The sequence below is a fragment of the Glycine max genome, chromosome 15, assembly GCF_000004515.6.
Source record: "Glycine max cultivar Williams 82 chromosome 15, Glycine_max_v4.0, whole genome shotgun sequence".
Lineage (NCBI taxonomy): Eukaryota > Viridiplantae > Streptophyta > Magnoliopsida > Fabales > Fabaceae > Glycine > Glycine max.
In genome coordinates, this window is record NC_038251.2 from 14,274,207 (window position 1) to 14,302,142 (window position 27,936).

At 30.3% G+C, this 27,936-nt stretch overlaps 4 protein-coding genes across 5 annotated transcripts; 1 reads left to right on the plus strand and 3 right to left on the minus strand.

Annotated features, from left to right (window-relative positions):
• Positions 1-927: 927 nt before the first annotated feature.
• Positions 928-2,187, plus strand: LOC100810460 (uncharacterized). Its single transcript, XM_003546376.5, has one exon. The coding sequence runs from the start codon at positions 1,247-1,249 to the stop codon at positions 1,781-1,783; it is 537 nt and encodes a 178-aa protein (XP_003546424.1). The 5' UTR covers positions 928-1,246; the 3' UTR covers positions 1,784-2,187.
• LOC100783943 (oxysterol-binding protein-related protein 4C) lies at positions 2,063-5,769 on the minus strand. The gene is made up of 6 exons (XM_014767450.2): positions 5,453-5,769; positions 4,447-4,692; positions 4,205-4,301; positions 3,427-3,718; positions 3,180-3,282; positions 2,063-2,674 (listed from the first exon to the last, which is right to left on the minus strand). The coding sequence occupies exons 1-6, from the start codon at positions 5,717-5,719 to the stop codon at positions 2,423-2,425; spliced, it is 1,257 nt and encodes a 418-aa protein (XP_014622936.2). The 5' UTR covers positions 5,720-5,769; the 3' UTR covers positions 2,063-2,422.
• Positions 5,770-14,434: 8,665 nt separating this feature from the next.
• On the minus strand, positions 14,435-21,348 carry LOC100810995 (oxysterol-binding protein-related protein 4C). 2 transcript variants are annotated; one of them, XM_006597731.4, is made up of 7 exons: positions 21,111-21,348; positions 18,779-18,937; positions 16,968-17,213; positions 16,556-16,652; positions 15,424-15,715; positions 14,967-15,069; positions 14,435-14,782 (listed from the first exon to the last, which is right to left on the minus strand). In XM_006597731.4, the coding sequence occupies exons 1-7, from the start codon at positions 21,111-21,113 to the stop codon at positions 14,534-14,536; spliced, it is 1,149 nt and encodes a 382-aa protein (XP_006597794.1). In that variant the 5' UTR covers positions 21,114-21,348; the 3' UTR covers positions 14,435-14,533. The 2 variants fall into 2 exon arrangements, with proteins under 2 accessions (XP_006597794.1, XP_003546425.2); XM_003546377.5 differs by having other exon boundaries at positions 18,779-18,981.
• A 2,262-nt stretch (positions 21,349-23,610) lies between these two features.
• LOC100784470 (uncharacterized) lies at positions 23,611-27,816 on the minus strand. Its single transcript, XM_006598324.2, has 3 exons — positions 26,943-27,816; positions 23,797-23,837; positions 23,611-23,625 (listed from the first exon to the last, which is right to left on the minus strand). Exons 1-3 carry the CDS (start codon positions 27,814-27,816, stop codon positions 23,611-23,613), a joined length of 930 nt encoding a protein of 309 aa, XP_006598387.2.
• Positions 27,817-27,936: the final 120 nt, after the last annotated feature.

The following is a 27,936-nucleotide window of genomic DNA, read 5'->3' on the forward strand; positions in this document are numbered from 1 at the left end:
CAATTTGCATACAAGGTGCAATTTCTTTTTCAGAGATGTTTGCGGGTACAATTGTGATAGGCAGTATAAAATAATGAACGCGTACATCTTACTCTAAGTACTTATGATAAATGCATTCAAAATAAGATTACCTACCACATACATCTATGCATGAACTTACCACAAAATAAAAGGTAACACGGCAACATCAAGCTAACCAGCATAAAACTAAAAGGGCCAGTGTCACTCCAAATAGAACTAATAAGTTATTTGGTTTGATTACTGAATTTTTTTTCTTTAAATAAGGTCGTAAAACTTATGAATTAAAAAAATATGATTGAAAGATGATTCCGTCAAAGATATCAATTAAATTCTTTAATGAAAATTAATTATTAATAAAATCCATGATATTTCGACCAATAAAATGACAATAAGAAGTATCACTGTGAGCAGAGATGTAGAAAGTTTGCGTTTCTTATACTTCGGTCAAGACCTTAAGTTCGAAGTCCACTTTGATTTATACTTCCATCACATTCAAAGGGGCCAACCATATACTTAATCTGAGCATTATGATTGGCAATATGCTTCTGACCCTAACCTCACGGCCAAGATATTTCCATTTCATCCAAAAATAAAATCAAAATTAAATGCTAATTATGCCATTATAGCCATGTAATTGTTGAGTTTACTTCTCCATGTATGATTATAAATAATAATTTGGCTCTAGTTTGAATGGTTCAACGGTTCAAGCTTGCATCATCTTAGCATAGAAAAAGGGCAGGTCCATTTGGTCAATTACCCATTTCATACGGTTGGGTTAGAAATTTTGGTGTTTGAAAATAATAGAATTGGTGCTTTCTGATTTTAGTAGAACTTGGTCATTACTCTACTGAAGAATTTCTCCCTTAAACTAAAATGTATAAATATGCCCTTATTGGCCACATGAGGCTTCAGCTTTGTGTTTCCAAGTAGAAGCACTTTTATTTAATAGCCACCCTTTTGTGTACTTGAAGTTGAATCCACAAGTAGATAAACTCAAGGAGCCAGTCAGAAAATTCACTGCTTAGGTAACCAAAACCATCCATTTCATTTCTATAACGCTGCTTATGCATAAAAAAAACTAGAAACTTATCCAACCACGCATCAATAATCAAACCCCAGTGGTCTATAGTATATAGTTAATTAACATAGTCACACATAAGTACAATACAACCTTAGTTGCAATACCCTTTCATTGTGCATCCTATTTACCAAGAAAGAAGCACACATGGGAGGTTGTTTTTCTTCTAAACCATCCTCCACAATCAACAACGTTCGTTTGGTTCATCTGAGTGGCTATGTGGAGGATTTTGAGAATCCAATTTCAGTGAGCCAAGTCACAGGCACCCCTTCAAAGCACTTTGTTTGTACCTCGGTTCAGCTTCTTTCGTCTTGCTCAAAACCATTGAATGGAGACACACAACTCCAACCTGGGAATGTGTACTTCATGCTACCTTATTCAATCCTTCAAACTGATGTTTCTCCTGTGGACTTGGCTTCCCTTGCAAAGAGGCTCACTGCAATAGCCAAAACTAGCAGGAGGCTTGATGGCAAAAAGTCTTCCCTCAAAGATGGTTCTTTTTCAAGCAATGTTTGGAGTTCACCTTCAAGGAGTCCTGGTAGGCTTGGTGTGGTGGAGCAAATTGGCATGCCGTATGGAGGGCGAAGCCCGTGTCGAGTGCGGCCGTGGAAGCCTATCTTGGACACAATCAGAGAGAAGTCTTTCAATCGAAGAAGTGAGTCAGATTTGCAAGAACATAATTGATGTTTGAAAGACCTAGGATTGAGGTAGCACTAGAAAGGAAGAAGGCATGTTAGGTGGTTTGATGTTTTACTAGGGAAAAAAAGTGAAATTTGAGACAATTGATCTTGAAAATTTCTTGTGTATAGTTCTTCTAGTTTGTATTTATAAATGTTCCTCAAGGCATGATCCAAATGATTAAGCACTTGGTATTTCAGTTTGCAGATGCCAGGAACAATCTTTGGTCCAAGCAATCTAATGGTTATTGCAAATGTGTGTCTTGTAATTAAAATTAATGAAGCAGTCAGATCAAGAGAAATTTTTGCTAGTAGATTGTAGATTAGGATATGCAACACAAACAATTTATAACATTTTAACAACTAATATGATAATTTGGTAGTCCAAGTGAAGGGAAAGCAAGGGATTAAATTCAATATTTTGTTTTGTCTGTTAGCCTAACTTGTATCATAGGCATAATTTCTTCATTCTAAGCACCAACCCAATAAGGGGTCTAATACCTGATAGACTTTCATTGTTCTTGTTTTCAGGAAGGTTGACCAAGCAAATCATGCCTTTGACAACAACTTCCACATGCTTAATTTTATAAAATAGTACTAATAATGTAGTAGTGGAACTAGTGGCAAATATAAACTATATACCAAATTACAAGGTGACAATAGGAGATGCTGGGACCCACTTTTGAATAGGTGAACAGTCCCAGACCCCTTCTTTGCTTTGAGACAGAATAAAATGTTTAGGAACCCAAGTTTCTCCTTTTGATTCTCTCTCTCTCAAGAGCTCCCTCTGCCTTTCCTCCACAGCTTTCTTTGCTTCTCTTGCTTTTTCCCAGTTTTTGCTTAGGATGGCTTGGCTCAACTCACTCCAAATAAGAGCTGATTCAGTTGGCCACACACTCTGATGAAATACACACAAGAAAATCCTAGATTAAACTTAGGAACACAAGAAAACTGATCCATAAATTACCTAAAAGTATGATTTGTCATTGAGCTAACATATGCATGAAACATCATGATTGCCATCATACTACTTTTCCTTTTCTTAAACATTTATACTTTGATTGGAACTGGAGCAAACAAAATCTGTGTGAAGGAAGGCAAAATTTGATTTGATTGATTAAAAGTAATAATTTTTTTCTGCTATAATGTGCTTGGATTTTGGTAGAACTAAAAGTGTGCCTATGAATGAAGAGCTAAATATTAGCAAAGATTTTACTTTCATTCATATCAAACACACACACAATTAGTACAAGAGTGGTGTGGTATATTACTCAAGACACTGAATGGTTTCTTCATAAAGGAAAATAAGAGCCCCTTCTGACACTCTCAACTTCTTGGAGGACAAAATAGGAGTAGATGTATTCATTAATTTTAATAATCTAACCATGAATATCATTTGTTACCTCTGCATCCTTCACAGTAGGAGCTTGAAGCCCATAAATGACTTCTTTTGCATCATATATGGCTCTTACTTCTCCACTGTTTGTTTCCTTGAGTGTTACAGTACTGCAGCATGTTATGAGATTAGGAACACATAGCATCATCAGAATATTACAAAGGACCAATTAATTACTGCTTCTCAAGTAAAATAAGATAAGGAAAAGTTTTTCACTTTTCAGGTAGGCAGTCAAAACTATTAGAGTGAGATACCTATCCCAATGACCATTAACTTCATGCAGAATCTTCAATGAAGATGAATCAATGATCTTCCCCTTTATCAATCTTCTACTCCCCCCAAATCCAAAGAAAGATTGACCAATGTAGCATAATTCAGCCACAAGGCCTGTTTCTATGCACTTGATATTGACATTGCCAACCCAATCAATTCCAGGCACTGGAAGAATTTTAATCAAGAGGTGAGGCGAATTCATTTCATATGTCTCTCCATGATTGATGAGCTTTAGCTGCCGTTTGCCATGCACCTGAGCTTCCACTGAAGTACCTGCATATTTGATTGTTTATACATGTGAGTATGTGACAGAACATTAGAATATACATGTTCCAACTCAATTAGGACTATAATAAGAGAAAAAATAGAAGAGCAGACACTACCCATATATTTGCATACAAATTTATCAAAAGGAGTAACGATAATTAACTTTAGAGCAAATTACATTAACACCCCTGAGGTTTTTTTGAATTCTCACAATATTCCTCTTTGCTTAATGTTCACAGCTACCTCCCTTATAGGGGGTGTTATTATAATACATAAGGAAGTGTTAATATAATGTTTCCAAACATTAAGTGGGATTGGTGTAATGTATAAGGGATGTCAGTGTAATGTTTTCAAACATTAAATGGGTAAGTGTAAAAATAGAAAAAAAAGAGTGATATTGTGTGTATCTCAAAAAAAGCTCGCAAGGTAAGAATGTAATTTGCTCTTAACTTTATTTAATTCCACAACAGATATCATGTCAAAGAATTTTACCATTGAACTTTGGAACAGGATACTGGCACCATATAATTTCTATGTTTTCTTTCTCATCAGTTGCATGGAGGGCAGATACGGGAGGGTGGTGTGACACCTGCAAACAAACAAATAAAGCTATCCATGATATGTCATATGATGGCACGTGAGAGGCTCAAAGATTATGACATCATAATGAAAATAATCAAATCTAATCATTTTGTGACCACATTGAGCATGTAACAGAATGTAAAAGCATGTGCCTGCTCTAATAAGACATTAAGGTTTCCTTTGGAAACATGATGGGTCTCTCCAAGAGTGGGGTTGTAGGGAGCAACTCCAAAAATTGCTGGTCGTGTGGTGGATATGCTCCATGCTACAACAAATATGAGTCTTTCGAGTGGATTCTGCCCCGTGTTGCACCTGCTTAACAAATCTGAAGTTTTGGAATATATAGATTCACCATAGCACTGAAGTTGTGACTTTGGGAAGTTGAATTGAGGAGGCAGCTGCATGTAGGAAGGAACAAAAGCATATTATTTATTTTTGGCTTAAACATACTTCTGGTACCTCAAAGTTGGAGTCTATCACTTTCTCAAATTAAAATTTGCTTTTTTTATTTCTCAAATTTGCAAAGTGCTTCTTGTTAGTCACTCTTGGCTAATTTTTGATGATTTGAATGCATACTTTGTGGAAAGGAACTAAAAAAGCAGTTTGCAAAATTGAGGATTAAAAAAAATGCAATCTTTAATTTGGGGACTATAAATGATAGATACTCAAATTTGAAGAAATAAAACTATATTTATTATTTTTTTTTGTACTAGAAAAAGAATATAGATCTATTTGAAAATATTTGATTTAAAATATTTTTTTTCTCATAAAATTAAAATAATTTATTTTTTGGTTCTTAGAAAAATTCACATATCTAAACCTAAGTGCATAAATTTTTTAAGCTATATGCATAACCGATATTAAAATGTTAAAAAAATCCTATTGTTAAAAAATGATTTTTTTTTCTTGTTTTCATAAATACTTCTAGAAAAAAAATAAACTTATTGTTAGCTCAGATTAACGTATCCATAAGTTAAAAACTAGTTTTGAAAAACCTAATAAAAAATCATTTTTAAAAATTATCAATAGCCTCTTAAAGAAGAAATATTAAATTAAACTTTTTATATGTTATGATATCAAAAAAATTAAAAATATTTATTTAAGCCAATATTTTATAAAAAAAATTCTTCTGTAAAATGGTTGTGAAATGAAACTTACCTGAAAGCGAGTGAGATCAGATCCTGGCCGCACATTCCTAAGTAGACTTAATATGCGCTGCAAAATATTTGGCGCACTATAAACCTCAGAATCTGATTCGTTCCCATTTCCTAAAGAGAATGGCTTCGTCAGCACAATACTAGTATTTGTCACATTCTCCTGCACCTCAAAACCCAAAACTGTGCTGTTACCTTTAATAAATTGGATTTGATAATAATAATAATAACTCAGTGGATTTAACAAGAGATTAGGTGCCACTAAATTCATGCAATCACTATATAAATCCCAACCCTACGTCAGATCATTTATCAGAACAACCCTCATGGTAAAAAAAAAAAAAAATCTTATAAATGTCACTTACTAGTTACTAGTACCCAAAAAAAAATATTAGAAATTTATTTCATAAATCAGTGAAAGTAGAGTAAATAATGTCATTTGTAGATAGAAAAAAAAGGTCAATATCCTATTATAATTATAATTTGACATATACGTGATATGGTGCAGTAAAAAAATATACATAGTATTTTTTTTTTGGTGCTGATATATATGATGTTGATTTTTTTTCATCAATAATTAATATTTGTTATTCTATCATATAAAGTTACTTAGTTTAGATAAATTTATCCTTAATGATATAATTAAATATTAAAATCATTTTTATTGATATAATCTTTATCTGACAGAAAATAAAATATTAATATAAATATTATGAACTAGGCTAACAATCTAACATACTATATTAGTAATATTTATTATTTAACATACTTGTAATATTGATATACATGAATTTTTTGCTAACAGAAAGCTTTATTAATATATATGTTATGCTATATATACTATATTTTATTTGTAAAAAAAAAATAGTTTATTTTTTATGAAATAAAAATTATATTACTTAAAACTGATCTAACGCATATGAGGATTTATTTTTAATCATACACCTAGAAAAAGAAAAGAAAAAACCTCAATGGCATAACAAGGACTTTAATATGCATAAAAAAAAAATAAAAAAAACAAGTACTCTAATTTATCGCGTTTCTGGTTACACTTGCCCCACGGTTTTTACCCGATTCATTTTATGCAACACGATTTTTACAAAGAACAAGAAATAGACGAACACAAAAGACAGTAAGACACGACACGTCGACACCATTTTTCAATGTTCTATATATGCGAGTTATTATTCTTAAAGGCGAAGAATAAATGGTACTAGTAATAAATAAATTGTCCTTAATTTCCCAGTAGTCAGCAGTTTTAATGATATGGGTATTGGGTAAAGTATTAGGTATTGAAATTACACTCTTTTTTTTTCTAATATGATTTCAGATCTTTTCTTTTTCTTTTTAGTGCAATTTCAAATCCTTTTCTATTATTGAACAACAGTAACACCACCTAATTATGTTGAAGAGAAGAATATACATTTGGATCGAAACAAAGATTTTTCATAATCAATTATTCCATCAAAAAATGATTATTTAATTATAAGACTCACCAATTATTATATGAAAAATTATCTTGGTGTATTTTGATTCTTATTTAATGATTCTTCCTTAATCTAAAAGTAAAACTCATAAAAAGTAACGATTTTAAATAAATTTCAGTCAATTATATAAAAAAAAGAGAGATAAAAAAGTGTTAGAAGAATTGTTGCTAACATTCTTCTTACTATATTTAATTAAAAAATGTACTTTTTTCTTCTGCATAATCATAAATGTATCATATTATATTTTTTTAAGATGTGTCGAATATAAAATTTACATGGTTACACATGAAACTAAACCTACTAAAGGCTGGCTTATTTCCAAAAGAAACCCTGAGGATTACTTCACATGGATTTCTCTCTCTACTGAGTGAACACCAGGAAAATTTCCGATGAGGTCGGTGGATAATAATCATTAAATATCAATTAAGCGTACAACTATTGTCATATTCTTCACTCAGCGTTAAATATACGAAAAGAGGAAAAGGAATTAACTAAAGTATGATATTCATATGCATATGTACATGTATACATAACATATAAATGCATTTTTTTAGGATCATGCATTATAATCAATATCAATATATATATATATATATATATATATATATATATATATATATATATATATATATATATATATATTAATGTTCATGGTAATAATGAAACAGTTCACTAATTACTATAAACCAAACATATATACACGTGCTCTGCGCTGAAACAAAAAAGATTGCTGCATAACACAGAAAGAGAATCAGAGAAGTTACGTACCATATATTATCCAAAAACTAATCAGGATGATGAGAAGATGAATGGATATGTAGGTCTTGCTTTGATCGGATTGTGAAAATAAATATATATGAGGAATTGAATAGAATTTGCCCCGTTTGCTGCGTATATGACACAGGATTTTGGACAGCAGATCACAGTTGATGCTGGCTTTTGATCATCATTCTTCAGATGCTACCCCTTCTTTCCTTTGTTTGTATTTATGCAAGGGAAAAGGGATCCAGGCTTCTTTTGAAATCAGTACTGTTGAATGTACTTATAATATATATATAGCAACACGTTTCTTCTTTTTTTTTTCACTTTTTTTTTGGTTTTTTTTTCTCACTTTATATTTTTTAAAAATCGTGCAAAGCAGAAATAACGATATTTTCTTATACGTATATTTTTGGATTCTAATAATATTGTGTATTTGATTATATAAATAAAATAAAGAAGACATGTATAATTCTCTTAAAAAACAGGTATTACGTGTATATATAAGAACAATTAATATGGAGAAAACTTAGCACAATAAGGATTGAAGATGAAAATATACATGGCAGTTAATCAAGAAAGAAGATAAAAAAAACTCAAAGGTTAAGGAAAGTTATTTAATAGAGGACAATGAAATTTATAGGATACGGATGATACTTAGTAACATATATGAAAAACAATATAAAATAGGTAAAATTGTAAATTTGATCTCCCATTTTATTTTTAATTTTGGATTTTGTTTTTCGATAAAATTATTCAAGAATTTTATCTTCATATTTAATCAAATCACGTAATATTTCCCAATCTACAATTCGACGTTGACTGTTAAAAAGTAAGTAATGTTGACTGTCACATGTCACGTTCTTATTGAATGATAATTGTCACGTGTTATGTTCTGATTGGTCAATGAAAACAACAATGTATTTTATCTTCCATGAAGTTGACATCTAATCAGAACATGACAGGTGACAATCATTATTTAATAAGAATGTGACACGTGACAGTCAACATTCCTATGTAACAGTCAACGTCCAATCGTGGACTGGAGGACCAACATTGCATGATTTGATTAAATACGAGGACAAAATTCGTGAATAATTTTACCAGGAGACAAAATCCGAAATTAGAAATGAAGTGGATGACCAAAAATGTAATTTTTCCTATAAAATAAACAGTAAGTTACGGGAAAAAAATTTAGTTTTCTCCATTATATATTTGGCAAAAAGGACAACACAGATAAAATAAGTAAAATTAATTATAAATTCCTTTTAATATGATTTAGTTGTGATAATGTAACATCTCATTTTTTCGTAAATAAATTAAAAAGGTTTTTTTTAGTTTAAAATAATAGTTTTAGAAAATGGTGAGGTTTTTATAGTTAAACAAATAAGAAAAAATAACTGTATTAAAATAATGGTTTGAAGCAAAATAAAAAAGATATTTTATTTATTTATTTGATAGGAAATAAAATAAATAATAGGTTGTAAGTACCTAGTTATAGCTATAAATAGAGACATGTTAAGTCAGATAGACTCTAGGCCTCCTCCTTCTCTAAATCTCGTTGTCTTCTTTCCCCTCCCAAACTCCTCTCTTTTTCCTTTTCCTCATACACTCAAATCTATCTTCGTAAAATAACAATTTCATGCTCGTTAACCATTGAATCGTTGTGATATTTCAGCATCAGATTCATAACTCATTTTTGAGCATTCTCATGGTTGGAAATTGCAAAAAAATGTTGAAGCTAAGAGAAATGTCCTTCACATTGTAGTTTTTTCTTTTCCCGTAGAGACTCAAAATCTGTCTAGTAAAATTATGATCTGGACTAGTTAATTATTGGATCGTCGTGAAATTTAGACATCTGTTTCACAATTCAATCCCGCACATCTTCACCGTTGGGATTTGAGAAATATTATTCATGGAGGGAGAAAAGTGAATCGCCCGAAGACTACAAAATGAAGGTTTTAATCTCTTATCCTTCTCTCTAACTCTTTGAAATCATACTAGAACAAATCAGAGGAAAAACTTGAGGAATCTCACAAAATCATTAAAGATACCATTATCCCTGTCAGAATACACACGTGAACCTGCTTAGAGGTAAAAGATGAGTTTATCACAATTGGGGGTTAGAATGAACATGTGTAGGAATCCTTAGAGGATTAAATTGGATTTATTTTGAGTTATTTATTGAATTATATTTTTTTCTTTATGATTATAAATACAATATTGTTGTGTTTGATTAACCAATTGATGTCCTGATGCGGATTGGTTGACAAATTGAGTGCTCTTGGTGTTTTCATGTTTTTTTCTTATGATTTTGATATGATTATGTGAAATTGTTTGAGGGGTTTTACTTTCCATGTATTTTTGTATAAATTATTTGTATTTTGGATAAGATTTACTAGGTGAACATGATAAATTGTAATGTTGAGATCATGAAGTTGTGATTAAAATTGTGTATAAATGATAAATTGAATATGTGATGAATTGTGAGATAACATGTTGTTTTGAAATTATAATGTTGTTATTGAGATTGAGTATAAGTGTAAAGTTGAACATGTGTTAATTTGTGAGATACACATAAACATGTGATGCTAGATTGTGACATTTTGAGATGTTAAAATTGTGGATATGAAATTTGATTGTGAATAAGTGAGTGGTTAACACTTGATGTGACAATACTTGTGTTGTGAGTTGTGAATTATACAATAACCTGACCAGTGTTTACCTTGAGAAAAGTATTTATGCGCGGTGTTAAAGGGAAGATGTAGGATTTCTATTTAGGAATCAATATTAAATTGTAACGTAATGTGTTAAACGTATTTGAAAATGAGTGTGAGGTCGTGGGTGTTGTATAATTTATGAGTAGTATCTATAAATTGAATATGTGATGAATTGTGAAATAACATGTTGCTTTGAGATTATAACATTGTTATTGAGATTGAGTATAAGTGCAAAGTTGAATGTGTTAATACGTTAGATACACGTAAACATGTGTTGGTGGATTGTAACATTATGAGATGTTAAATTGTGGACATGAAATTTGGTTGTGAATAAGTATGTGGTTAAGATTTAATGTGACAATACATGTGTTGTGAGTTGTGAATTATACAATAACCCGACCAGTGTTTACCTTGAGAAAAGTGTTTATGCACAGTGTTAAAGAGAAAGTGTAGAATTTCTAGTAAGGAACCAGTGTTAAATTGTAGCACAATATGTTAAACGTGTTTAAAACACGAGTGTGAGGTGATAGATATTGTATAATTCATAAGCAGTGTTTGCGTGCAAAAATTGTTTTAGGGGTTGGACCTGAATCAGGAAGGTGAGACCCTAACGGATTCTTCGGAGTCTAGGTCTTGGGGGTAAAGACACTCGGTTTGAGTGTTCCTTTAAGCCTATTTTAATCCCATATGGTTGGAGCATTCTCGCAAAATAAAGTGATCCTGACTGATCACCTTATGGTTTTACTTAGTGAGAGTGACCTGACGTGTGGTGTGTCTTGTTATATACTCCTAAGCGTCCCAAGGTAGTTTTTCACTGACATAGTACCACATTGCATATAGGCTTGAGTGTTAGTATAATTATTGCATAACTCTTGCTAATTGTTTATTATGAAATTGATGAGTGTTATTTCGTCTTGACCCGAGTGTATAATTCATGCGTAATGTGATTGGTGTTTGAGAAATGAATTTTAAATGATAAAATGGTGAAGTAACATGTATTGTATTAAGTTGAGTTATGTTATAATTAATTACTTTCATAATTTATTTTGATTACGCCTTTGTTTATTTGTTTTATTTTTTTAAAATGTGATAACTCACTCCCTATGTGTTATTTGTGTTTGGATCCTGTGATGATCTCGAACTTTGTGTTCGTGGAAGCAGATGACACGGTGGATGAATTTAAAGAACCTCGTGCTAGAGGACGTTGGGACACAATGCTCTGATAGGATGTGACATTGAGGATGAGTTTTTATTTTAATCGCATGATGTTACTTTATTTTATTTTACATCACTAATTTAACAAAATTTCTTTTGTAAACTTTGATGGCCTTATTATGAGCCGGATATGTTTTTAATAATTTCTATTTGGTAATAATGAAGTAAATTTTACGTGAATTTTTTTATTAGTATTTTTATATGTTTTATTTATTTATATGTATGTCGGCTAGGAGGTGTCACATATAATAATGATGATAGCAACAATAATGACAATTGTGATAGTGGTGATGACTATGACAATGGTGGTGACATTGACGATGAAAACTATAAAGGTGAAAGTGATTGTGGTGGTAGCTTTGGTGATGGAGGCACCAAGTTGTGGTAGTGACTGTAATAACAAACAGTGACAACCAACAATGATGGATATTGCAATGACAATGGTGGTACACAATAATGATGACATGACCAATGACAATGATTATGATAACAGTGTGATAATAATGGTGGTGGGAATGAAAATAACAGTGGTAATGGTGGTAGTGGCTATTGACAATGATGATCATGTGAGAGGAGAGACAAGAGATAAAAAAAATATAATTGTTAAATGAAAAATAAAATTGAATATTTTTCTTTGGGTATTTCGTACGGGAGACAAAAAATTATCACATAATTTGCTAAGTAACTAAATATTAAGTTTGTGCCTTTCCATCATCACTTGAGTTGTGTTGCCCCCAAAAGATCATTATTATTCAAGACTCCACATATTACAACTCATTATTTTTTTGCATATTGATAACAATTTTTTGTTTGTTTTAAGTTTTGGTAACTGGTCTCACACGCACAAGTCGATCTTAACAACAATAGTCTCACAGTTTAAAAGACGAACAAAGTTATTAAGTATATTAATAATTAGAAGTAATCAAATTTTATAACAATAATAATGTGTTTAATATAAAATGGTGTATATATATTAATTCTTGACACAGACCTTAATACAAACTATATTATTATTTTAAAATATATTTAATTTTTTCACGACATTTGACATTTTTTCATTGTGATGGATTGAGTTTATGGTATGAATCATCGCAATTTATGACTTATTCAATTAAATGACATCTAAAATTAGTTTTCAATTTAAAAGTAGACAAAAAAAATATCTACAAATATATTATTTTAAAGTATTAGTGATTTTTAGTGGAAAAAAAAAATATGAACTGAGTAGATATACCATATCACAAATGAAGATGGGTGAGTAATCCTTAACAAGGATCCTGAGGACAGGAGTGAGGATGGGGACCTAGAACAACATGCTCGACATACTCATCCCTACCCCCACCGAGTTGTCATGTCTATACCCAACAGTCTATACCCAACAGCTACTACATATACATCTTTTAGTGTCAAGTAATTACAAATTAAGATAAGGTTATAATATTTTTTTGTCTTTGGGTTATTTTGATTTTTGGTTTTAATTTTATTGAATGAAGGTGTGGACGGGGATATTCATTCTCACCTTGTACTATTGACATGCCTATTGATAATTATTTATATTTTTTTTGTTTTAAATAATTAAAGACTTGGGTAAAATTAAAATATGTTCTAGTATTTTAATTATTTTTTAGTTTTAATTTTGTTTTTATATTAAGAAAAATACTTTGATGATTAACATGTATTTATTATATCAATTTATCATATAATATTATATCATTATATACAACACAATTTATCTTTTTTTTTGTTGCTAATATACTAACTTCAAACTCTATCTATGTGTACTCTTGTTATCTTATTGTTCTTATTGACAAAAAAATAAAATATAATTTAAACTTTTGTAAACAATATACTCACCACAAAATATTCATTCCATTAAACATTGATTCTTTTAACTATAATTACATTGTTTACTTTCTATAAAATGTGTGAAAGAACCTAGTCACCCATGCAAGGCACTACTGGTATCGAGCTAGTTCCTATATACATTCAGCTTGGTTGGAACTTCTTAATACACATATGAAGTGGGAAGGTGGGGCCTGTTTGCATGTTAGTATTATAGTGAGTTTTTCTTTTTGGATTTGCATTAGAAAGTCCAAAATCACATTGACATACCAATTAAGTGTCTATTTGAGAGTGGATATGTTAGGCATGTCTTCCCTTAAAATCCCATCAAATGGACTCATTTACGTGAAACTAGAAATGGACTCATTTACGTCAAACTAGAATTTATTGATTCTGTAAAACGTGAAGAGAGACTATATACATGTGTTAGATAATCATAACCAAATACGCACTAACTTGATTTTAAATGTTTAGTATTACGTTAAAAAATTGATTCTAAATTTAGAATTAATTATGAATTGAAATAACTTTAGGTATTATTTATTGGATAGAAAAATTATACTTAATTTAACTGTTAACTTATTTTAGAATAAAACATCTAAACATAAATCATATTATTTAAGATCAATTTTAATGAAAAACAATTTCACATAAAGAATTTATTTAAAATCAATTTTGAAACACTACTCTAAACATGACTTAGAGTCTAATGTTATTAATTAATTAATTAAAATCACTTTGAATATAATTTTTAAATTTATTAATACCAAAATATATTTCTTTATAATATGTCAATCCATAATTTAATATAGTATAAAAAAAATTTATATTATTAAGTTTATTCCTGCTAAATTAAAAAATATATATTCTTAAATAAGAAGAGTGCACCTGAAAAAATATTAATAATAGTTGAAAATCAATTATTAAAATTGTAACTAATTTTAATTTTTATTATATACTTAATTCTTGACTTCTTGTCAAAATTTCAACCATTAAATTTCTTTATGAACATTCTCTTTTAAAATGTACTCTTCCTTGCTTTACACTACTGGACAATGACAATTATAGGGCTATGATGGGGGCAGCTGGTACACTCTTATGAATAGGTGAGCATTGCCACCCTTCTTTGTTGTTAGACACTACAAAATGCTTAGAAATCCATGTTTCTCCTTTTGATTCTCTTTCTCTCACAAGCTCCCTTTGTCTTTCCTCAACTTTTAGCTTTGCTTCTCTTGCTTTCTCCCAGTCTTTGCTCATAATAGCTTGGTTCAATTCACCCCAAACATGAGCTGATTCTGTTTGCCACACACTCTGATAATTAAACAAGAGAATCTCATGTCACATTCCGGAAAACATGACAACACAATTACTTGAACAAAAAATTTAATTGTTTAATGTGTACATATCTAAATGAGTTTTGTAAATTTATCCATCTAAATTCTAAATAATGCACATTGAGTATAGAATAGGGGGTAGAGAATAGAAATTTTAGTACCTCCGTGTCCTTGAATATAGGAGTTACGAGACCTGACATCACTTCCTTTGCATCATATATCACTCTTACTTTCCCATTATTTGTATCCTTCACTTTTACGGTCCTGCATAACAAAATGGATAAGAACGTCAACTATACTTAAAAAAGGTACTATTCTTGAAAATAACTTAGGCACGTAACTAGAGAATATCTTAATCAATTGTGCACCTCTAATATTATGCATTTCATATATTTTTCCTTTAATGGTCATATATCGACAGGATTAGTTTCGTTCAATCATAAATTACTATTGAATATTGGTATAACTTTTAAATTAGATATCATAAAATTAACAAATTTATCATACGTGTAATTGAATAAAGGTGTAAAACTGTTTTACGTTGTTATTGCATAACCTATTTTCTCAATTTTTTTAAATAACATGTGAAAGTACAGATGCTTAGAAGGAAGATAATACCTATCCCAATGACCATCAACTTCATATAGAACTTTCAATGATGAAGAGTCAAGGATCTTCCCTTTGATCACTCTATGATTCCCCCTAATTCCTAGAAAAAAACTTGATCTGTAGGATAATTCAGCTACTAGACCTGTCTCTGGGCACCGTATATTAACTGTGCCAGCCCAATCAGCCCCAGGAACTGGAAGAATTCTAAGTAAAAGGTGAGGACAATTCATTTCATATGTTTCACCATGATTTAGGAGCTTCAACTGGCGTATACCATGCACTTTAGCTTCAACTGATGTGCCTGTTGCAGACACAGACATATAAATCCACTTAAGTTTTTAAATGAAGGAGCTACATTTAGAACATGAAAGTTGAAACTAACATACTTACAGCTAATTTGGATAATTTTTTGAACAATTACTCATGGGAAAAGAAAATAATATGGATTTGAAAGGTAAAATAACCTAAATTTCTTCCATATGTTAAAATTAACTTATGCATCTCAAATTATTAAAAGGGTAAATGAGAGAGCTCCTAAAAATATCGAAGTGCACGAGTTAAAATTAACTTAGTGCTTATTGAGAAGTTTATTGAATGAGGACCTTATTCTAGATCATTTCTGAAGAGTGTAAAACGTCCAACACAAGCAGTCAAAACTGTGATCAAAACTTCATTATAAGCAATGTAATGCACTTTTCAGGATTCAAAAACAGAAAGAACTTTAAAGGGCTAGATAAAGTCTGACATTACGAGTTCCTAATAATTTTGTCAAAATGAAAGATCTTTTTATTTTTGGGGACATAAATTATCAAATGCAGCACATGATTGAAATGATTGATAATAAGTGTGTCTAAATAGAGCTGCTGCATAGATTTCCTTTTGTTGACACCTGATTGGTAACCAGGCAAATGCATTATATGAAAAATATGTTCTCTGTATTGATTCTTTGTTGACATTAGGTCACTGCTTTAATCAATTAATTAATCACATATATTTGCAGCGGTCACACAAAATTCAAAACTTTTTGATCTTTGGCATCTGAAAGTTTATTATTGAGATTGATAGTAGTCTATAAGTCATTTAGGTGTTGATGTTTTGAATTAATTATGATCTTAGAAAAAAGGTCAACATAGTGAGATACCATTAAACTTTGGATCAGGTCGCTGGCACCATAACATTTCAATGTTTTCCTTTTCATCTGTTGCATGGAGAGCTGTTACTGGAGGGTGATGTGAAATCTGCAGACAAGTAAACCAAGAAATCTCTAATTATCTTGGAAATGGATATCGAGAAAAATGCCAAAAATTATGTTTGAAGTTTAATCCAATTAATAAAGAGTGACTCAAAAGACCACCAATTGAATTTGTACAAATTCTTTTAGAAACATTTTTACAACAAACAAAAGTGTTGCAGAAATTGTTTTATGAATATAACATTATAAAATATCAGAATAAGATCATGTTTTATACTTTTGTGACCAAACTAAATATTTAGCCATAAGGTTAGGCACTTGGGCAAAAACGTGTAAAAATGTAGAAATGAGAAGCAAGTACCTGCTCCAATAACACATTAAGATTTCCCTTTGAAACATGATGTGTCTCACCAAGAATAGGATTATAAGGAGCAACACCAAAAGTCAGAGGGCGAGTGGTAGATATGCACCATGCTACCACAGATATGAACCTATCAAGTGGACTCTGACCATTGTTGCACATACTTAGCAAGTCTGAAGCTGTGCAATACACTGATTCACCATAGCACTGAAGTTGTGACTTTGGTAAGTTGAACAGAGGTGGCAGCTGCAAGTAAAGTAAAAGATTTTCGTCATTTTCTGTAATATGTTGACTCAAATAATAGTACTATCTGATGTAACACCAATTGATAAGCTAATGAAATACACCCTAACACTCCTTAATTACACACCCTACTATCAAATATAATAATATACCCTAATTCATAGTGCCAGCAGTTATATTCTATAAATAACTATCATCAAGACAGGTTCTAATTCTGATACAGAACAACTAATGCAGGGCAAGCCATTTTCTGTCACATATACCCTAATACATACTGCTGCTAACTTCTACACTGCCAATTATAATTTTACTTATATCTATCAATACATACATGACTACTTATGATAATTAATATTATGATTTGCATATTTTCTTTTCTTTAACTGCGTATTTTACTCTAACCAAGCATTACAAATTAATAATTTGAGGAGTATTAGGAACACACTCTATTCTCAAATTAATAATTTGAGTAGGATTATGAATACACTTTCTAACATACTCTTCTTAAATATGCAAATTCATGAGATAGAAACATTAAATATGATGTGGGGGAGCCCACAAAATTTTGTTGTTTCCAATAAATTTTGAACAATAAAGGAGATTATCTTTGAAGAAGTATGTTAGTGAGTGTATTCTTAATATTTCTCTCTAAAAATTTTACAATGAGTAATGCAAACGACATTCTTCTCTCTATGATTGTCTAAAATTTATTGAAAAACACTAATTTTGATGGGATACATTTCTAAATCAAGAGAGGGAGTCATCAAATGAGTAATAAGTCCAATCAAAATTAGTAATTTCAATAAATTTCAATAAATCATAAAAAAAGTGTTAGATAGAAGTATTGTTAGTATTTCTCTTTTTACTTCCTCTATCGAATTATAATTTTCATCCTATATTGTTTTATACAGGCAAAAAAATAATAATTAATAAATGAAAGAGAGTAGTAGTTTTACATAATAAACCTTATATCATAATTAATTCATTTATAAATTTTATTGTCCATCATTAATATTATAAGAAATATAAGTAAAAAAATATAATTAATATGACATTGAAAAGCTAAAATGATAATTATTTTGAAATAATTTTTTTCTCTTACACGACAATTATAATAGGACGGAGAAAGTATCATAAATATGACATTTTAAGTCAAATTTTTTTATTATGGAAATATTTTTCTTTTGTAAATAAAACGAACCATACTCACCAAAAAATTAACTCTATTGACAAATTAATTTGGATAGCATTTGATTAAAGAATAAAAAAAGAGTTTATTTATTTTAACAAAAATTACAAAAGAAGCCAAGCATAGACATTACATGTTTTTTATATACAAGATTTTCTAACAATTTTAAAATACCATACGTCATGATCACTATTGACCTATTGTGTAGTTGGGACATTATTAATTTGGTCCCGGAGGAGTGGCTCTGGCTCTCCTAAGCCAAAAATGTAGATAACAATATAATTGATGTGGGAATCCATAGCTAGAATTAGAATACCCCAAGTTTAAGCAAAAAGAAAAAGAAAAAGATAAACGTGAAAGGACTAAGAAGTGAAGGTACCTGGAAGCGTGTGAGATCAGACCCTGGGCGTACATTCTCGAATAAACTCAGTATTCGTTGCAAAAGATTAGGGGCTTTATAAGACGCGTCTGAATCAGAATCCCTTTGTATTGTTAATGGCCTTGTGAGCACAACTTTTGTTTCTTTCTTCTCTTCCATCTGCATCATTACGTTTCACATTCTTATTTTCTAAACCGCGTATCCTAAAATCCGAAAAGAGTTGCACGAATATTGGTGTAAAGATGGTAATTAAATGGTAATAATAACCATAGATTAGTACAATATTTGCAATAATTGCAATTCTTTTGGTATATTTTAACAAATTACTATAATTATTGTTATCATTATTATGATACATATCATAGAAACAATCATTGTAGTTTATGGGACTTTAATTTTCTTTCTTTTTTTTTCATTCAAAGTAAAGAGTCGGACCCTAATTTCAGGATATTTAAAATAAATACACTCACACTACTAGCTTAACCATCTGATCATAAAATTGATGTGATCATATAAATCATAACCCAAACACTAAGGTTAAGAGGTAAAGGCCATCAAAATATAAGCTGAAGTTTAGTCATATGATGCTAAGAAAATTCACTAGTTATCCATCAATGGACTTAATTAAATATATATATATATATATATATATATATATATATATATATAACTTAATAAAGTAAAAAAAAATGTATATTTATGTTTCCCAAATTTGTATTCCTCGTTAGTAGTATTCGTATTGGAGACACAAAGATAAAGAAATAGAGTAATGATTAAACAGTATATAAGTAGTATATACGAAAAGTAACACACGTGTAGACGACATTTCTTATAAATAAACTATGATTCTTGAATAATCTTAGTTTAGTTTTCTTTGTTGTAAAGTAAAAGCAACGACGACTTCAATGCACTCTTGGCCTGCAAATTGCAAATACAGTCCAACATCCAAGTGTACAAAATTTGACCATATAAACCTAAGCCGGAGAAGACCACCCGACACCAAGTAATAGCCAAATTAAGGTCTAACCGTGTCACATATACAACCAAAGCCATGGGCAAATTCTTCTCTTGTAGAAATCAAAATTCGATTTTTTTTCTATCATCGAAAACCAGAAAATTTATAATAGCCCACTTATCATATTCAATTAACTAAATTAAATTCTTTGGTAATTTGGATTTTGTTTAGTAAGATCTAATCAATGTTCTATAAATATAACGAACTCACATTTTTTTAGTAAAGGGGTTTTCATAAAAGCTCACAATGTGGGTTCAGTTTACAAAAGAGAAGAACAATAATTACGTAACTTATTGCATAGATAATGATTGATATATTTGCATAAAAATAATACTATTCAGCCAAGGATACTTGATACGACGTCGTTTTCCTAGTAGATGAGGGAGTTCAGAAAGCCAATCAAAACACATACAACTATAGGGTTGCCAACTCGAAATTGACATATTCCGAGGCGTTGTGCCCGTGAACTAAGGAACAATAAATTAAATACTAACATTAACTTCTTTTTTTTTCCTTTTTCGCATTCACATGCATGCCTTGAAGAGAGAATCAATATATATTATAGTAAAATATTCCGTCCACACAACGAACTGTTATATTATTTATATAATGATAAAGATGGATTAATTAATTAGCTTCCAAGTTCAGAAACTGGGAATGTGTGATTGGATATATATATATATATATATATATATATATATATATATATATATATATATATATATATATATATATATATAAGTGTATGCATGCGTCGGAAAACCACTCATTTGGCCGTTAGAAGACTAAAATTAAACCACCTTCTTATTAGGTGCCCAAAACCAGTCATCTATTCGGGAGAAAAGAAAAAACGTATGCATATAAGAGAACGCATGAAACAAAAGAATTTGTTTTTGTACAGAACACAGATATTCTCCGTATGAAACAATGATATTTGAGTCAAATAAAATTATCATAAACTATTAAACTTTTTAATTAAACTGGAACAATCTTAATAGTTGATTCACAGTTTCAATGATTTGAAACAGATTAAGGAACTAATTCATACAAGAATGTGTGTGTGTATATATATATATATATATATATATATATATAATCTAAGATAAACCTATGAAATAGAAAGAAATCAATATATAAGATGGGTTGAATTGTTAAGAAAAAAAGAAAAAAAAATCGTGAGTTGGATCTCTTCTATAAAAATCTCTTCTATTTACAAACTTAACATTTTAATACTAACCATTACCTATAAAAAAAAAATGAAACAGAGAGAAACATGTGCGTATATAAGAAAACAAAGCAAGAGATTAGAGCACATACCATCTCTATGTTGAAGAAGAAACAGCAGATTGAGAGAGAGAGAGAGAGAGAGAGAGAAATGTTGAAGGATGCGAGAAGTGAGATCAGTTTTTTGAAGAAGATGGAAAGTGCAGATTGAGAGAGAAATGGGATGTTAAAGAGAGGGAGTGTGTCCGGTGCTTTGGTTTTTGTGCTAAAAATAAGGAAATGGAAATGAAAAGGCGTTGAGGCTTATAGAGAGAGCCAATATAAGGCATGCAATGGGTGGGGGAGGTATATATATGTGTGTGTGGTTATCTTTCCCTATTTTTATATTAAATGTTTGCAATATTACCTATTCACACTTTCGCAGATGTTGATGTATATATTATTTGTCTTTACTTTTAATTCTTGAGCTTTTTAATAATTATGTATCTTTCAATGAATTTGTTTAATATATCCTCATAATTATTAATTGATCATTAAATATAATGTAAAGTATTGTTTACATTCATAAACCATTAAATACTTTAATTTGTTTATTTGATATATTTTGTCTTAAGTAATTAATTAATATTTGGAGAATTTGCTAATAGGATTTATCATCGTTTTTCTTAACAAAAACATAACCAAAGATAATTTTGAAAACACAAACGGTATGATGATTTGCGTCACGCTTCTTTTTTCATTGTCTTTTTCGTTTTTATATAGACTGTGAGTTGTGATTATGCATTTTCTATAGTCTATAAACTAAGTACTATCATATAAGATAAAAATTCTTAATTACAAGGCAAATGATTGATCCATCATACACGAAGGATAAAATAACAAAAAGTATAAGATGCATTTTGTGAGAAAAAAATATTCTGAAGTTTTTTTTTTTTCTGGATATTTATAACATCGTAAGTCAAAGGAATTTTACGCGCTATGATATTATCATCGCATGAACCTTCTAAGTTCTAACATATGACTTAATATTAAGGGGAAAGAAACACTTGGACCTAAACTCGTGATTATTGAATAACTGAAGTATCTTATGATTACTTTTTTTAATATAAAAAGTTAATAAAGAAAAGAGCAAAAAGAAAGTGTTGCTTGCGCACTTTTAATTGGCCTTCTCTTTTATAGTAATTATTAGTAAGACTAAATAAAGAGATGTGGATGCTTTGATGTTCCAACAAAGCGTCTAATTAGTGTTCCGTCCATTCATATAGCTCCAAAAAAATATATAATATTTATTTTAATTTACACGTTGAGAATGTCAATATTAAATATTAAAGGTATCACATAAATATTCTAACGCGTCAATGAAGAAGTCAAAACATTTTTGTACATATTAGATGATAAAAATGTTATTTCATTTGAAAAAATGTTGAACATTTTAGTAAAATTTTAGTTTATTATATATTTTTCGATTAAAAAAGTATTGATTTCTTAATATTATTTTATACAGACTTTCTTATTTTTATTATTATCATCTTTTGATATCTCCCTTAAATGAAATAAGAGAGAATATTACAGAAATTAGAGGCAATATACTTTAGTATGTTAATTTTCCAAAATTGATCATATTTAGTAACTTACTCCATACTCGTTAGTTATTATATAAAACTTACATGTTGCTACGAGTGAAGTACAATGGTTTAAATTTTTTAAGTAAGGTCTCAAATTTATATTTTTTAAATAAAAAAATGTAGTTAGAATAAGAAATTTTACTAAAAATAATTAGTCAAATTTTTCAACAAAAATTAATCATTGAGTTGATAATCCACACCAAAGTACGTTGACAAAAAAAAAATGTTTAACTGGCAAAAGCTTTATAGATACTAATGAATATTTCTCTTAGCCTACTTATTAAAAGTTTAAAAATAGAAATATTTAAATGAAAATTATTTTTTCTTAGTATATTAACTATTATAATTGCTTAATTAAACTATTATAATAATGTTTTATTTAAAAAGTGTGTTTAGAATACTTATTAGCATGATTAATTGACAAACATAATTTGTGTGCAAACAACCTGTCATCAACCAATCTTTCCCAGTTTATTGTATTCGTATTTGTCAGTGAGTACAAAAAAAAAACCATTATTCTTTGTTGGTATATATCATTAATCAATTTTATTATTAAAGAATTTTCTATTCAAAAGAAATAGAATGTAAAAAAAAGTTTAGTGATTTATACGCTTTACTAGCTCATTTTTTAATGGAAAAAACAAAACATATTTTTGATATTTATTTTTTAATGAATGGCCCAGTTTCTGTTCATATGCGATACTTTGAAAAATGTCCATCAGAATCGTAGTTTAGGACCACCCACCACCCATTTGTCCAACATCACTATTTCCCTCTGTCTTAGGACCAAGGGCTTTTTAACCACTGAATACGAGAAAATGTGCGTGAGATTGATTGGCTGGGTACTGATTCAAGAGTGCTGGCAACTACTTTACTATACCTGCTCATACGATCATGGATACGGGTGATCAAGACTTCTGTTTTCGTGTTTATTTTATTTTTATATGTTGGATTTGTATTAAAATATATCACAGTATTTTTAACTGGAAAACCATGCACATAATTATATCTAATACAAATAGACTGATAGTTATAGATCTAAATATTAATCTTATCACAAAAATGAGTGCAGATATAACAAAAATAAATACACTTTCTATGATTAGGTGCATGTGCATGCACCATGCACGTTGGCTTATCTTCATTCAACTCACCTTTTTCTTCTGCAAGTTAGACTTGGTTGTTTCATGTTTCCCTGATATGTATGTGAAGCAAAGACAATTTTACAGGGAAAGCAGCAAAGATTAGAAATTTTAAATATCGTCGAAATAAAGATTGTTTTGTATTATCAAGTAACATAAACATATTATACGAAATAATTGCTTAATATAATATGATTAATTCTTTTATAAGCAATCAATATGATTAAATATTAACAAATATACAACGTGTATGAAAATGAACACTTCAATAAAGAAAATGTATTCATAAATCTAGAAACCAAGTTATTGTCACGATAAAAATTATAATTTATATATATGTGTGTGTATGCGTGAATTAAATGATAAACGAGTAAAAGTATAACTATTTTACAAAAAATAAAGTATACTAAGATTTCAAAACCCAGTAGTTGTGAGCTTTATTTAAAAGTTGAGTTGAAGCACACAAACACAACATCAAAATTGACAGAATTCATGAAAAGCCAAAATGAAATGATAAATTAAGTATTGCACAAATTTTAACAAATAATGGTGGAGAAAAATATTGTTATTTAATTTTTTTTCTTCTTTCCTTTAAGTGTGTAAGAACACTGTTTTCTTCTAAGTGCATGGAATGCTTAAGAACTCAAATTCGTAGGAGAAAAAATGTTTGCCCATGAAAAGCTTAAGGACAGCGTATCTAATTTTATATAAGAAGCCTGTAATTGATTGTGTACGAACGATAGCCTGGGGTTAAATAAATTGTCGGCGGTCCAAGTCTTCAATGATTCAATGCATAAAGCAAAACATCACTTGTCTTTTTCTCGATGTTATTGTTAGTTAGTTGTTATTAGTTTACAAAAATAACTAACTTGTACCAAAAACTCTACAATCACTACATGTGCATGCTACTAATTCAACAAAATGTCACGTCATTAATTTTTCTTTTTGATTTATAATTTTTTCAAATATATATGCACTTTGGATATGAAAATATATAATCCTCCTTCGGGGTATTAAGGTTGTGCTAATTTCCGAACCCCTCCATGAATGGTTTTTGTTTTTCACTTGCATTTTTTGCATTTCTAGTTAATGTGGATTACATATAATTTTGGTCCCTCATTTTTTTAAGTAAATAAAATTTCTCTACTTTTAAATTGAGCAAATCAATAGTATGATTTATCAGCAAGAAACACTGTACTTAGATCTATAGTATGACTTAACCAAATCTTAAGCCTATGATCTTGATGAACCTTGAGGGAATTATCTTTTGTTTCCCAAGTGGCTAATTCTGTGGTAGGACTGAGTTGAGGATTACATGCCTCAAAGTGTTGAAATCAATTCAATGCCTTTAAGAACTAGAGTCATTGAATTGAATTCAAATTCATTTTAGAAATTTTTGTCCAGAAATGTTGATTATAAGAGCAACGTATATAACTCCATACAAGAAGGACATGATTCCATATCAAGGATGGCATGGGCACAAGATTGTGTGGGTGCAAAACATCATTGTCTAGCCTCCACTTGTTACTAGTTAAGTTAACGGCATGCAGATGATACTGATAGCCTATCCCTTAGGATATAGGGTCTGATAAAGATTAAAATTTGTGGGTGGGTTCATGCCCAAAAGCATGAAAGAGTGAGCTAGTGTGAAGTTATTAAGTGATTTGTTTGTCTAAAAATACCTGATTTTTTGAATTCATATTCCTCCTTACTTTATACTCTTTTAACTTATTTTTAACCCACTAATGTGGTGTTTGTTCTCTAACTTGGAATTATAAGATGATGTGGAGAAAAACTTTGAGGTGCACTATGTGATGTGGATAGTTGATGTTTAATGTCTTTTTTTTTTATCAAAAAATGTTAATTTGTTAGTTTTGTTAGAAATGTCAGTTGAGAGGATTTAAATTCACGATCTCTCTCCCCTCTCTTCTCCCTTCACCATTTCCCAACCATTAGGTTAACTTTATATCTCCTAATGTTTAATGCCTTATCTTTTGGGCAACAAAGCAGAGGATACTGTTCACAGTGGTGGTGGTGGTCTTTATGGCGTAGAGTTTATGAATGGGGGTGGCTAAACAATAACTTTGATGATGATTGTTGGTTTTGTGGAGGAAATTATAAAAAACAGAGGAGAAAAGAGAGACAATATGTATGTGGAGGAAATAGAATTATTTTATTCTAATTCAAATTGTTCTCAGTAGCGATACAATAAATAGCAAGAGATAAACTAATTAAATAACAAGATATTAGCAAAACAAAATATTAAAACTAACTTGCTCCTTAAAGATAGGAACCACTTATTGACTAGACTAATCCATTAAAACTGACTTACTCCTAAAATATAGAAAACCAACTTATTTACTAAATCCTATTTTAAAAATTAAAAAATAAAATATTATGCAGTTACAAAAGTATATCTTCAACACTCCTCCTTACTTTTGGAACTGCAAACTCCAATTCTTTGAGTTCAAGTTTGTTGATAGGTAGTGACTTTATAAACATGTCAGCCAGTTGATCTTTAGACTTACAATAAATTAAGTTCACTTCTCCACTTTGTTGCATCTTTATCAAATAATAAACCTTGATGTTGAAATGTTTAGTCTTCCCATGACACACGGGATTGTTTGCAATAACAATGACTACTTGATTGTCAACAAAAATTCCAGTTTTGTTCTTTTGAGAAAATAGAATGTTTGGCCTTGTTGTAGTGAGATACATTAGACATCCAATCAAGCTCCCATAATATCCTTCATCAATGTTATCAACACCTTCTTCCTTGCTGAACTTCTCCTTTTGATTCATTGGTGTGCTAACAGATTTGCAGTCCTCCATTTGAAACTTCTTCAAATTTTCTTTTGCATATTTCCTTTTTTTCGTGTTTAGCATTCTTTCAAGATGGCAATGACCAAGTCTCTTGTGCCAAAGTTTCGTGGGTGTGACTTGAGTGAAATAGGTTGTATGCTCCTCCTCTGCTGGATCAAATGAAAAGCTTTTACCTTTCATTTTAACCCTTAGAACTTCCCGGCCAAAATTGTCATAGATAAAGCAATGTTGATGTTCAAAGGACACTTTAAATCCCTTTTTAATCAATTGACCTACACTTAGCAAGTTTTGTTCAATGTTAGGTACGTAAAGAACATCTGATATTAATTTGATACTTGAACACGTTGAAATTGCAACAGTTCCTTTTCCTTTTACTGGAATATAGCCACCATTCCTAATTCTGACCTTTGAGACATTAGTTGGCTTCAAATCCTTGAATAGAATCTTATCATATGTCATGTGGTTCGTACAACCACTATCAATCAACCAACATTTAGAACTACTCCTCATCGAATAGCATGTTGCAGCAAAAATATAATCTCCCTCCTGCTCAACAACTTGGGCATCAACTTCTTGTTGCTGAAATTTGCTTTTACAAATTATAGATTCGTGTCCAAGCTGATTGCACTTGCTGCACTTTGTGTCTGGCCGTTTCCAACATTTGTATGGTGGGTGACCCAATTTTCCGCAATGCTGACAAGGTGGATAATTTTTCTTTTTATCCTTGTCTTTGTTTTGGTTGTTTGCACTATTTTCGCTGCTTGCTGGCTGATTCTTCTTGAAAAAATTCTTTTTGCTTTCATCAAATCCATGATGTTTGGCGGGCAAAACATCTTCAACAACACGATCTTGCCTCATTAACCTTCGCTGCTCTTGAGCTTGCAGGGCATGTAGCACTTCTGCCAATGTGATTTTCGACAGATCCTTTGTGTTCTCCAATGAAGCTATAGATGCTTCATACCTCTCTGGCACCGTTACCAAAATTTTCTCTACAATTCTCGAATCAGCAAAATCACTTCCCAACAACTTTATCTTATTGGCAATACCCAACAATTTGTTTGAGTATTCTTTGATTGTCTCTGACTCTTCCATCCTTTGAAGTTCAAATTCCCTCCTTAAATTCAGCACTTGCATGCTTCGTATTCTATCATCTCCAGTGTATTCCTCTTTTAGATAATCCCAAATTGCTTTGGGTGATTTAAGAGTCATGATTCTGATGAATATCATTTTTGAAACACCAGTGAACAAACATGACCTCGCCTTTGTCTTCTTCATCTTTCTTTCCTTGTGATTTTTAATTTGGGTCATGGTGGGATTTTCAGGCAGCGG